Source organism: Mytilus californianus, unplaced genomic scaffold, assembly GCF_021869535.1.
Source record: "Mytilus californianus isolate M0D057914Y unplaced genomic scaffold, xbMytCali1.0.p SCAF_2, whole genome shotgun sequence".
In the NCBI taxonomy this organism is placed as follows: domain Eukaryota; kingdom Metazoa; phylum Mollusca; class Bivalvia; order Mytilida; family Mytilidae; genus Mytilus; species Mytilus californianus.
Genome location: NW_026262668.1, coordinates 35,535,774 through 35,550,077, shown reverse-complemented (window position 1 = coordinate 35,550,077; position 14,304 = coordinate 35,535,774). Strand labels below are relative to the sequence as shown.

General features: G+C 32.2%; 1 protein-coding gene across 3 annotated transcripts in view; it reads left to right on the top strand.

Annotated features, from left to right (window-relative positions):
* Window positions 1–14,304, top strand: part of LOC127729782 (neuroligin-4, X-linked-like) — a 120,834-nt gene that overhangs the window by 19,905 nt on the left and 86,625 nt on the right. Inside the window, exons 6-11 of one of the 3 annotated variants that reach the window (XM_052237676.1) lie at window positions 761–893; window positions 2,157–2,234; window positions 2,761–2,819; window positions 5,085–5,223; window positions 5,540–5,675; window positions 6,566–6,835. The exons of 1 other annotated variant lie outside the window; for it this stretch is intronic. In XM_052237676.1, coding sequence (XP_052093636.1) covers window positions 761–893; window positions 2,157–2,234; window positions 2,761–2,819; window positions 5,085–5,223; window positions 5,540–5,675; window positions 6,566–6,770 — 750 coding nt within the window. In that variant the 3' untranslated portion in view covers window positions 6,771–6,835. Of the gene's footprint in view, window positions 1–760; window positions 894–2,156; window positions 2,235–2,760; window positions 2,820–5,084; window positions 5,224–5,539; window positions 5,676–6,565; window positions 6,836–14,304 lie in introns of those variants that run through there. One more of the 3 variants, XM_052237677.1, reaches the window with a different exon arrangement.

The following is a 14,304-nucleotide window of genomic DNA, read 5'->3' as shown; positions in this document are numbered from 1 at the left end:
CTTGAACGGGACAGAAACTCTTAACAATTAACTTGCAAATATGTTAATAAAAAACAAAATGAAAACGGTTGAATTGTATTGAACATGAAAATAACACTTAATAAATATAGTGCTTCCGAAGCGCTTTGCTGGATAAACCTTCATTAAAAACACTTCAACCCAAACATTTTAAAGCCAGGGATGTATGAACACATAGAAACTTGATGAATATATAACCAAATAGGAAACTAAAAAGAACAGCCAAATTCATCTGTCAACTTTGTCTGGAACCTTAGTTTCCTATTATTTTTAATTAATCATTGGAGAATTTTAAAGAAAAAGAAGGTTTTAAAACAGGTCAGTACAGAAGCACTGACTACTGAGTATTGCCCTCGGGGACCAACAATTCCATTAGCAGTGAAAGATGTTATTAGACCAGATGCAATGATTTTTTAACAACAAAGGGATAATTTAAAGTTCTTTCAATAAGTCTGTGAAGCAAAAATAGATAAGCGCAATACTTGTGTGTCAAAAACAATATTTTCCAGACGGAATTAACTTATCAAATATTAAATAACAGTAAAGGAATAAAAGGTATATTCATTTAAAAATGGAATATTTGGGCTTATATATCATATTATTTTGACATCAAACAAGAACTGTATTTGACGTTTTTGACTTTAAAAAGTACGCCGAGGAGACAGAAAATCTTAGTCTCAGATAAATAAACTACGAAGTTTAATTTTTACTTTTTTACTTATTACTGTTTATAATTTGATAGAATGATTTGGTTGTAATTGATGGGGATTTTCTAAGAGGCAGTCCAGAAAAACTGTTTACTTGTGGAAAATTCCACGCTGGTTCAGTATTATTAATGATGGCACGGGATGAAGGTTTCCCATTAGATATATCAGGTATGTATTTAAAAAAAAACACCTTAATGCCTACCTTTAATTTTTCAATAAACGTTCCATTGCAAAATGTGTCAAAAGATTTTAAACATGCTAAAATTTAAAACAAAATGAATATCTTCCCTTTTCTATTGATTATCTTACAGGTGGTCTGTCAGTCCTCTAGTGTATCAACCAAGTTGCCGGTGAACCGACATCCATCCATCCATACATACATACGGTCCCTCTGTAACTGTATTCCAAGACCACATGTTTTTGTGGATCACTTTTTTGCTCTTCCTTAATTGCTCTCTTAAAACAGGTTGCACTGTACATTTATAATAAAGAAACATATATAGCCTGATGAAAAAAGAAAATTATATTCTCTCTCTTCTCTCTCCACAATTTAAAGCATACTAATTCATGATAGATTGAGAAGAATGAAAAGAAAAGAAACACAAAAGTCCACAAAAAATATACGAAAAACGAAAAGATAAAATCGCACGGTTAATTCATTTTCCCTTGAAGGGAAATCAGCTAATGTTCCAGTTGTAGGTCAATATCAAATGTATGAGTCATTGGTTTTAAAATACGAAGAAGATATGTAATACAAACATTTTTTTTATTTCACGACATCAGATATACAAGGTAAATAAAGGAGTCGGTCATGTGTTTGACAAAACTAATTTGTGATATTGTTCTCCATCAGTGCTGAATAAGTTTTTTCCTGGCATCAACTATTATTCAAATGCGATTTTGAGATAATATCCGCAAGTCAGTGCTAGATCACTTGGCATATTCTACTTGCTGTAGTTTCTCAAAAATCTTTAAATTTTCGGTTTCACAACTGTCCTTAGATCAAATTCTTAAAAAAACAACAATCAATAAGATATAGAAATATAAATGTAATAACATACCGAACTCCACGGTAAATTCCTAAAAAAACTCCATAAAACTTGACAAAACCAAAACGCACGACTATATCAATCAACAGAACGAATGCAAAACAACTGTCATATTCCTGACTTGGTACTGGCATGTTCCAAACATATCTAATGAGGAAGACACTGTTAACGAGGTACTCCTTTATTTTACAAGCGTGGAAATTGAACATACAACCGAAAAAGGTTGTCCTTTGGTATATATTTTTTTAATATACCTCAAACAGTTTTCCGTCCCTTCAATTCATAATAGCAGCTTAGAAAACCATGTAACACAGTTGTTTGCATAAATCAAGATCTAAAGAAAAATGTAAAAACTTTGAATTATTTTTCCAAAATATTTTAGATTACAGAGAAGAAGATTTAGATCAAGTAATCCAATATTATGCGAATAATCTGTTTGTAGAAAGACCAGATTTTGCAGGTACTTAAGAATAATTAAGTAGGTTACTTGAAAATAGATATGACAAAAGTTGTACGTCAAGTTGAGTAGCGTAGGTTCATCAACCATGATACTTTTCATATAAATTTGTATCAATTCTATACGTTTCTAATTTAACCGAGCAATAAGTAATAGAATAAACTAAATACGGTTTTCAACATTCAATTGAAAATTAATTGAATCACATTGAGGATACACGATATTTTTAAAAACCATTTCATCCTGCATTAGTGGCACCCATCGCCTTGTTCATGACATGGAAATCCGGTTATTAGTCGAATTCGATAGAATAACATCATCGGTACCAACTAATGTCTGATCAGTGATGTTCGGAACCAATCAAAGGAATGCAAAACATGATAACTACAGATCTATGAATACATAAGGAGAATAAATGAATAAACACAACCATAAAAGGACTAGCGAAATTAATTCGACTTATATATGAATTTAAACAAATTCTTCGTTAGTTTGATGCATTCTATTTTGGATCAAATCTATTTTGTAGATATCCTGAAAAAAGAAATAAAGATTTGGGAGACAATGAATCTATCAACTTATCCTCAAGTAAGTTGACAAAATAGAAATAGGCAGATTTTACTTGTTGGAAGAACAAAGTAGTGTCCTTGTTTTCATAGGGAAAGGAAATTGTAACGACAACAAAAGTTGAAGGATTGTTTTGTTTTGATAACAACACGCACATATCAATTTTTAAATATATCCATATAGAAATATTTTAAAATAATAGTTCCTGATGAAGATGAATAAATAAAATTTAGCACTGTAATGAAATAAGTCAAAAATGAGGTGGAAGATGAGAAGGGAACATTCAAAAATCATAAGTCGAAAAGAAACTAAACATGGCAAAAAAAAATCGAAAGACAAACAAGTTCACAAAACACTAGATACAAAAAGTAAAGACTGATAAAATGAACCTAAAAGTGATCTTAACATCAGTCATGTTATTCCTATAAAATACGTTGATAAATAATATCAAGTGATAAAAAGTAAAATAACAAATATACCGAACTTCAAGGAAAATTCAAATTGGAAATTTCCTTACCAAATAGCAAAATCAAAACAAAATGGAAAACAACTGTCATATTCCTGACTTGGTACATGCATTTCCTTATGTAAACCATCTTGCCATCTTTCAATAGCGGATTAATAGTTGACCTTTTATACAATCCTTAGACAACACCAAATACGTAAACCATCGGTCAAGTATATATTCAAACCCTAAATCTAGATAGAATTTAAGTTTGAAGTATAAACAAGTGTTTGAGGACAATTGATAGACAAGGTTGTTACCAGTAGAGAACATTAAAAACTAAAACAAACGTAACAAGAACTCCTGTTAGACAAAAAAAGGGGGACCTCAGGTGCTCCAGAAGGATAATCATTCCTGCTCCAAATATGGTATCTGTCATTGATTACGACTCAATGTACAAGTAGATATCTTTAAATGTGTTTTCCCTATAGACAAACAATAGAACTAATCGCATGACGTTGCCATATTAAAGGTTTTAAGTCTATAGTATGGGTCAAAAGTCTTAAAAATTTAGTGGTACGTTTGGGTCCAACCATTTTAAACATATTTCAAAGTCTACACGAGCAACACGACGGGTGCCATATGTGGATGAAGCTCCGCTTACCTCAGGCTTTCCGGATTACATAAGATCACCCCCAGTTTTTGTGGAGTTTGTGTTGCTCAGTCTTCTCTATGCTGTGTTTTGTGAACTGTTGTTTGTCTTTTCGTTTGTTGTCATGGCATTGTCAGTATGTTTTCTATTTATGAATTTGAATATCCCTTTGGTATCTTTCGTCTCTCTTCTGAGTAACACATATTTATTTACTCTGCATTGAGACAACTATCCACTTAAGTCTAGATGGCGTATCACTATGCAACTTTAGGCCCGGGTAAGGCCTTTAACAATGAGATAAATCCATACTGTTAAGCCAGCTATAAAACGCACAGACATTACAAAATATGAAACAATGCAAACGAAAAAAAAAAAAAACCAAACGCCTGATTTAAGACAAATCAAGAAACGAAAAACAATATTACAGAAAGTAAACAACGACTACTGAATTAAAGCCAGTGATGATACTAACTACAACAAGTTCATGAGTATTATAAAGAGTTATATCCCTTACCTAGTTCACCGCCTAATGTAAACCTGTTTTTATCCTCCTTACCCGCACCCGAGGATAAGTTATACTGCTTGACAACTGTCCTTTTTCTGGTGTTATTAAAATCATACAGCTAAAATAGAGACATTTTTTTATATTCTACTGAAAACCTAATCTATAAACCCAATTTGATTCTTATTTCTTTACTACGAGAGAAGTTTTCATTGCCAAAAACAGAAAAAAAAGTAATGGAAAGCTGGATTTATTTTTATTGTTTTTCAGTTGGTCACTTGTTACTGGAAGGTCTTCAACGAGGACTTAAGTCAAGCCTTATAAAGCAGGTTCAAAACAATTCAGGAACAAAATGAATAGTGCGGTTACGCATTTGTACACGAGAAACCTGAAGAACCGACATAAAAAGATATAATTAAATACTGATATATTTGGTTTCGTTAATAAATTAGAAGGCAAAAGAAGTATACCGATGTCCAAATCTCATCAATCCATTAACACGATGCTAATTAATGTAAAAAACAAAAAAAAACGGCATGAACTTTAAAAAGACCGGATGTATTAACAGGGCAAACTTCTCTTGATGTATCACTCGCTATAAAATCCACACCCAGCAAAAATATAACAATCAAACATGTTGTTAGTGAGTTAAGACACAGAATACCCGAAAACACATAATTATTTCAGGCTTCACAAGTCAGGGCAGATTTAGGGATCTTCGCACCAATGATGAAACTCGCAGACATGATTTCTGAATGGCAAAAGAACGTGTATACACTCAGTTTTGATTATGTTTCTCAAAACGTAAACGGACCTGAATGGATAGGTAATAGTCTTTCTTATTAGTAAAAAGTGAGCATAAGTATAAATAAGTTGACTGTCAGTATTATTACATACCCCTTTAACAAGGTGGTCCCGTGTTACAGGAAACAAAATGATGTTCCTTTCTTCTTTAGAATTGAAAAAAGTTCAGCTGATGCGAAAGACCAATAAAGATCATATAAAATCGAATGATGAGTATTGTTGAATTTTGTATTATATGTATTGCATATATTAGCTCTAATTGACACTTGGAAAGCAACAAATCATGCAAAATTAGTGAGATCGAGTGTAAATTTTAATTCTGATTATTTTGTTATTAGGAGTACAACATGGATGGGATCCATTTTATGTATTTGGTGTACCGACAGTAGGACACCCAAAGTTCTCATATACAGCACGTGATGCAGAGGTTTCTAAAGTAACGATGCAACTAATCAGCGACTTTGTCAAAAAAGGGTACGATAGACAATGGTCTAGCATTTAAAATATTAAGGCTGTTTTGGCTTATTTTCAAGTGCAATTAAAAAACATCGATATAAGCTATTTGTATGGCCTCCAATGGACCGCAATCCACTATAGACTGTATAATATGTAACTATGAGGGTAACCATATTTGCTTCAACGACAAATACAGGCCAATATTGGATGAAAAAAATGTAAATGAACATAAAATAATCAGCAAACTAATACAAATAAAAGATGCAACGAAAAATAAAGAAAAAAGACAAATATCAAATGCTGTTTGTAGAAATGTATATTTGCGGTATAGTTTTGGCTAACGCAGGAATTACCACAATAGAAAAATGTCTTATCAGTAAGATGAAAAAAGTAACACAGACAACTATTTACATTATATAACAAAAATTTAGATTGAGCAATCCGAGCCCCACTTGGCTTCTGTAATGGCTTCGGGAGCTTTAGAATGGCGAACAGGTTGTTCGGCGTAACTGACCCATATTAGACTATTAATGTTTCATTCAGAGATGGTCCGGACTGTATTCATTAGTTTTATTTTAATTACGTATCGGACATAACACTATCAAATAAACATACAATGCACTTTGAATGAGTGATGAAACATATAATGTAAAAATTGAAATTTTCTGGTAAACGGAAGCTTATAAAATTTTAATCATGTTCCATTGCCCTTACACATGCATTTTATGTATATGTATGTGTGATAGGTCTGATACACGAATAAATTATAACTATATGTTGAAAGTCCGGACGTCTTTAATACTTTGACAAAAAAAGACATGAAAATATTACTGGCAAAATACTTCCAAATAAATGAATAAATATTGATAACAAATATCTAATAATCCTTCAATTTTGATTAATTCTAGAAATTGGCGATCCTCTGATTTGAGATTGAAGAAGTACAATTCGGAGAAAAAATCTATCAACAAACTGAATTATGTCAATGGTAAAACAGTTGTTACTAATGAAATCAACTTTAAACAACCAAGACTTGACTTTTGGTACAAATATTTGTATCCTTTTAATTTCAAATGTCCCCATAGACATAAACCATATAAAGGTTATATGTAATCTATTCATGTATATCAAAGAATTAACGATATGATGAAGAATTAAAAGTAATCCATCAAATTACATTTGTTTTATATTATCTATGATTATCTAAAAAGCATCCTATAACGATAATCCCATTCAACACACATTTGAGATTCGTGATTTTGCTTCCATAACTCCTGTCAATTATTTTTACATTTTCAGAGGCAAAAGTGTATTATTTTGTGTGTCTAAAATACGAGCTCACTGACCACTTCACGATAGTTAATTGTTGTTAACCCCGACACATGCGGAAATGTATTTTAAGTCTCAATCCTCGTCCTTTGTCTGCTATGATATGCAACACACATTTGCATCTTTTTGCAAGTCTAATTTATTGTATCCCCCCTTTTTGTACATCTGATGTGCCAGAGTTTATTAATAATATCAAATCATTTATCAAATAATCCCAATCCATTCAATCATTTTGATAACATGTTATGGCTCATTGGGGAATTTTGCAACTTCAATTTTATTTTTATGTCTTAAGCACAGGTTTGATAGATTTAAACCTGGTTATAAAAGCAAGCTAGTGCAGTGTAGCAAAATTTTGCAAAAGGCTAAATTATCTAAATGGGTATATGTTATCGTCAATAGTGGTTAAAAGTAAGGAGGGATATTTCAGTAATCAGTTTACAGAAATCTTTCTTTGGTGTCTTTGGCCTCTCCTTTACAAATACCTATAAACAAACTACTAGCCTCGTGGTATGGTTATCCTTTAGGTACCATACAATCAAATTAAATCAACTAAAGTTCTGAGATTTACTGAAAGCTGTGTCTTTTGGAACGAATAAAAGAATCTTCATTTTACACTATTTTAAACAAATCTTATACATAATACAGATTAACTGTTGGTCTCAGTATTCCTTGTTTCGCTCCGTTTGAGATTCACTAAGTGAGAGGCGAAAGATACCAAACGGACTATCGTAAGGGTTCCGGAAGGGTCAGGTTTTGACAAAATAGTGATATATGCTATTGCAACTTACTTGACAACTGTAGCTAGGATATTCATCTGCCGTTACGAAAAATAACGTTGTAGTTTTAGTACAAACAAAAGCAGAATATCTTTGTTTTGTATTGACATGTAATCGTTAGGAACATACATGTACATATACATTTTAAGGAGTTAGTTCACTTAAGGATTAAACATCTTTTTTCTAGAGGCTATTGATGTGTTAACTGGGGCGATTAACTCTACAATACAAACTGAATAAAAGTCCGAATTTTAGCTGATATTGATCCCAGGTCAGATGTCTCCCTAAAAAGTGTTAATTATAGCCCATTTTTGAACATTTTTACATAAAACATGTAAAACCATGGATCACCACAGGCTATTTAAGGGTTGTGCTTTCCACCTTTAACTTTTAGCACTCATCATTGGCCTGAATTTTCAGCACCTTTCTTAATATTTTCTGCATAAACCTCAAATTTTGAGATTATATGAAATAGGTTTGAAAAAAGATTCTCAATCTATATAGCTTTGAAAGACTATACTTAAGTTTTATTTTTTTTTGTCATTAAATTAAGATACATAAATTATTGTACACACATACATATATATATACCAGGTGTATAAGAAATAAGAGTATTGGAAAAATTTATAGATAATTTGTCAAAGATTGTAATAATAATTGATAAGCTCCACCAATGAAAATTTACCTGCTATAGATCCCTGCAAACCTTACATAACACACAGGTACATAACAAGATTTTTCTTTAATATATGTATATATACTGAATACACTATTTAGTATACATGTTTATACACTTATTTAAAAAAAAATCTCGTCTCATACCTGTGAAAATACCATGCTGCATCCAAACATTTGTATTTTTTCTGATACAAATAAACCTGTTTAATCTTTTTTGTCATCTTGCAACATTCTTTGCATTTACTTTCGAAAGTATTGTTGATGTCCTTTGGTTCTTTGGTCCTTTTTGTCTGTTTCTTTTTTATGTTTGGGATAATGCACAGGCAAGAGTGTCAGCTGAATATTTCGATGAGATTGATGTTGACAGACACCTAGAACTAACGATCACAAATGTGAGGATTTCATTTTTCTTATTGTCAACTTTCCCCTCTTGAAAAGTATAATATCCTCTGTGACCAAACCTATGTATTGATAAAGGTGTTAAAGGTTGCTTTCAGGTTGACGATTTCCCTAAAAGTTATATACTCTTTACTCAAAAACTAATCCGGCTGAAGTTATTAGGAAGAACTACTGAAATTACTATTTCAAATCAGTCTGATTCGTGAATTGCTTGGTTGCTACTGTGTGTTAGTGACAGTTTAAATCTGTCATGAATCATACATATCCAAAGGAATCATTGTCATATTCCTGGCATTAACACATAAGGCTGGATATGGGAATTGTGTGACATTTGAAGCATTTATAGCAGATGCTTGCTCTGTTCATGCAGATGATCACCCTTTTCAATCTGTATACATGTATTGTCTTAAATAATTAAAGAAAGTTTAGTTTCTGATTTATTACTGACACTAATTAGATTACATATTTGCCATTAAGGGATACAGACTTCTAGGGCCTCTATTTACTAAACATTTCCTTTTAATCTAATAAATCCAAATTTTAATTCACTTGAACCACTGGTCCAAAAAGTAAAATAACAAAAATACCGAACTTCAGGAAAATTCAAAACGGAAAGTCCCTTATCCAATGGCAAGATTAAAAGCTCAAACACATCAAATGAATGGAAACTGTCATATTCCTGAATTGTTACAGGCATTTCATTATGTAAAAAATGGTGGATTAAACCTGGTTTTATTGCTAGCTAACTAAACCTTTCACTTGTATGACTGTCCAAATGAGCTATTCTCATCATTGGGCATCCAGTGGTCGTGAACTTTTACAAAAATCTTTTCCCCTGAAACTACTAGATCAAATAGAACCACATTTGGCCACAATCATATTTTTTTTAGCTTGCTAAAAATTATGTCTGTTGACCTGGCCTGTCAACCAGCATGGCTGGCATGACAAAAAAATAGAACATAGCGGTAATTTTAAGTTTTGTCTGTTTTCTTGAAAACCTTGAAAACCACTAAAGATAGAGAAAATCTGACAGGGGCAGAAATGTTCAGATTGTTTAGAACTACCAACTGTCTATTTACAACTAAAATGTCAGACGACTTCTTATAGGAGTTATTGCCCTTAAATGACGACTTTTTTCATTTTTTTTTCTTAATTTTTTGCCTTTTGTCTTGAAATTTATAATAGATAAAGAGAAACTTCAAACTGCATATATGATCAGCAAGACAAAATCTACAAATAAATCAGCATAGACACAATCGTCAGTCAACAACTTTTTGGATTTATTGCCCTTTAATGACGATTTTTAGCCTTTTTGTCTATTATTGTGTGTTTGCCTATTATCTTGAAAACTATAATAGATATATAGAAATCGCCTTAAACGATGATTTTAACCATCTTTTTTTTTTGTTTGGTAAAATTTTGGTTGATAAAAAGCTGTAAACACCGAAAATGGTCAACATAGCTGAAATTGTCAGTTCATTCCTTATAGGTAGAATAGTGAGTTTTACATTGCAACAACCATTGGCAGTTTATCTAGAGTATAGGTATATCATCTTAAGCTTGTTTATAAAAATAAGAGGTGGTATGATTGCCAATGAAACAACTCTCCACAAGAGACCAAGACGCACGTCCGGTCTACGTGTTGTTAGATGTTTTTTCTGCTTTGTATCGATCTGATGAGTTAAGATTTTCAACCGATTTTTATAGTTTGTTCTTATGCTGTACTGTAACACCACTGTCCCATGTTAGGGGGGTTGGGCGCTTACAAACATGTTTAACCCCGCCACATTCTTTGTGTGTCTGTCCAAAGTCAGGAGCCTGTAGTTCAGTGGTTGTCTTTGGTTCATGTCTGACATATTTGTTTTTCGTAAATTGTTTTGCTATTACTTAGGCTGTTAGTTTTCTCAATTGAATTGTTTCATATTTCTTATGTCGGGGCCTTTTATAGTCGACTATACGGTATTGGTTTTTCTCATTGTTGAAGGCCGTACGGTTACCTATAATTGATTACATCCACTTCATTTGAACTCATTGGCAATCATACCACATCTTCTTATTTTTATATTTATAGCTGCCAGCATCAAATTTTTTCAAGTGAACGATAATATTTTTTCATTAAATAATCAAGAATTTTCTAATTTTTTGTGTAGAGTTTCTGGTGTAAAAATGAAATATCTAAATCGAGGAAAGGACAATTACTGCTGTTAATATTATATTTATGTAAAGTAAGTTACTTTTGGGAAATTTCGGCAGCATATTTAGAGAATTATTGATTATTTCACGAACAAATATCATCAAGATATATAAGTAAACGGAAACTTTACTCCTAGCAACAACCATAATAACCCTATTTCTCGTATCAAACAGAAGAACTCGCCAAGGAATTTGTTTTGTCCCGGCTGATAAGGCTGCTAATAATATCATTATTGTTTGACGTAAATTTTACATTGAGGTTCTGCAAAAGAAAATCGCGAATTCACCAACATTCCAACTGACTCCATTTTCGGAAAATGACATGTATAACAAACATAAACTTTTAGCTACTTCTTTACAAGCAGATCCAAATAAAATGAAAGTTCCGACTATGTACTGGCTTCCGAAGCTGCACAAAATACCTTACAAATATAGATTTATTTCGTCTTCAGGCCATTGTTCCACTACTAAACTGTCTATTCTTCTTATTAGTACACTTGGTACAATCAAAAACCTGGTATTAAATTGTTCAAATAAGGCCTTTGAAAATATTGGAATTAATTACTTTTGGAGTGTCAAAAATTCGTTGGAAGTAATTGATAAATTGCATGCTTATATTGGTGATTGCGAATCTGTTCAAAGTTTTGATTTTTTCACCGTATATACCTCTTTGCCTCATAATCTTATTAATTAACACACCTAATTAAATGGGCTTTTAAAAAGTCAGAATGCGAATATATATGTTCAAACTCTTTTAGGTCATTTTTTAGTAACAACAAACAAAATAGCTATGTCAATTGGGCCTGCTTTGATACTATAACTGCCCTTGAATTTTTACTAGATAACATTTTGTTCGCTATGTTGATTCCGTATATCGTCAAGTTATCGGAATTCCAATGGGGACTAACTGTGCACCACTTATTATGGACCTGTTTCTATACTGTTATGAGTTACAATTTATGACTAAAATCAGCAAAGACCCATCCAAACAATATCTGATACAAAAATTTAATAACACTTTTAGATATTTGGATGATATATTGGCTCTCAATAATAACGACTTCAGTATGTACACAAAAGAGATTTATCCTGCTAAACTGACTTTAAATAAAGCTAATACTAACAATGAACACTGCCCTTTCCTGTATCTTGATATCTATATCTATAAGGGGAAGCCTTATACCAAACTTTATGATAAAAGAGATGATTTTTCATTTCCTGTCGTTAATTATCCATTTTTAGATGGTGACGCTCCCTTATCACCATCTTATGGTGTTATATATCTCAACTCGTTCGATTCGCTCGTGTATGTAACAACGTATTTGATTTTAACGAAAGAAATCTCTGTATTAAAATTTAAAAAAATTATTACACCAGGGTTTTCGATATCACAAACTAGTCAAAATATTTACTAAATTTTATCATCGGTATAAGGACATCATTCGTAAATATAAATTAACATGCAGACATCTTATACGTTCAGGTATTTCACATCCAATCTTTTATGGTAATATTCTTTACAAAGCACAAAAAAGTCGGCTTTCACCTCAAAAGCTAACCAAACCTTTAAACAGACTTATTCAGAAGGAATATAGTTACAGTACTGTTGTTGTCAGTTCATTAAAGATGGCATATTTTGGTATTAATATCAATATTGGTGGTATAACACTAAACCCCTAACGGGAGGGATTGTTCTTGATTTTCTTATAATGAAGACATAATCTTTCAATCAGTTTAATTGAGGTCTGCAGCTGGCATGTCAGTATAACTGCTAGTAGTCCTTTGTTAATTTATGTATACCCTTCCAGAGCACCTGAGATCACCCCCAGTTTTTGGTGGGGTTCGTGTTGCTCAGTCTTTGGTTTTCTATGTTGTGTCATCTGTACTATAATTTGTCTGTTTGTCTTTTTATTTTTGGCCATGGCGTTGTCAGTTTGTTTTCGATCTATGAGTTTGACTGTCCCTCTGGTATCTTTCGTCCCTCTTTTATGTATCATTGTCATTTTGCTTAGTTTCTTTTGTTACCTATCAGGCGCGTAGCAAACCGTACGCAAAAACGCAGTTACGTACACATCGAAAATTTTACAAAAATAAAAATATGGTAAATCTAGTAAGAATAAAACTAAAGTAATAAATTAAATTAAAAACTATTATACAAACATGTTGATAATCACTTTATAGCTATATTCCGTTCCTGAAATTACTTTTCATTTACGGAACCAGCATCATGATTATGTTGCTGATGCAAACAATTAAAATGATCCTCGAGGTGTCAAAAATCAATTCTATGCCTCCTTACCCAGTACTGACATCTTTTCTGAAGATTTCAAAATAACTGACGAAATAATATGACGTTCTAAAGAGACCATGGACAACGATTAATTCTTATGATTTTCCTGTGAGGTATGTACAGTCTTAATTCCATACGTCGTCATATAACAGATTTTTTAAACAGTCCAGTCAGACAAGTTTAACGGGGTTGGTAAAAGGGTAATTTTCGTGCATCGTGCTTGTTTTTTTTTATTATTTAAATTGACGATCTTTGAGTTTTTACTTTTTTTTATTTGTACGTTCGGTTGTGCAAGACGGGTGCCTGGTTTAAAGTGTTCCCCCACAACTTAATTATACCTGCTTTGAGATTAAAAGTGCTTATTTTCCATGCTTCGAGATTTAAAGTGCTTGTTTTCCGTGCTTGGTAAAATTAAAAGACTATCGTTTTGAACGTTAATAAAAGAAATCAGAAATAATTTGATGATTTTCCTTACAGATGTCGGGACTTAACACTTTTATATTATATACTTGCCAGTTAAAGGTTTCCAATCTATGATATGCGTTAAACTTCGTTATACGACATGTACTTTTTTTTATCAACGTTCATGGACGAAATTATTATACGTTCACCGTGCAATTGTTATTCTTTCATTGTATTTACCGTTTTTTCTGTGAAAGTACCACCCTTTAACACCCCTTTTAACCTTAACTAACTAGCAACGAATATTATTTTTAATTTAATCTAATCAAGCTCAACTCACTACACATTAGAAAATCCAAATTCCTAAGCCAACAGTAGTTGTTTATTTTTCTCTAATTCAGATTTTATTCAAATTTATTTTCAAAGGTTGACTTATTACTCATGAAAATAAGATTTCGATGAGGTCATATTAAGTCCCAGGAAAATGCGAAAATGCAGGATTTTGCACCATTTACCCAGAGCTTCTGGGGGCTTTAATCGGCCCCAAAACCCCCTGCCGAGTATGACTGTGCATATT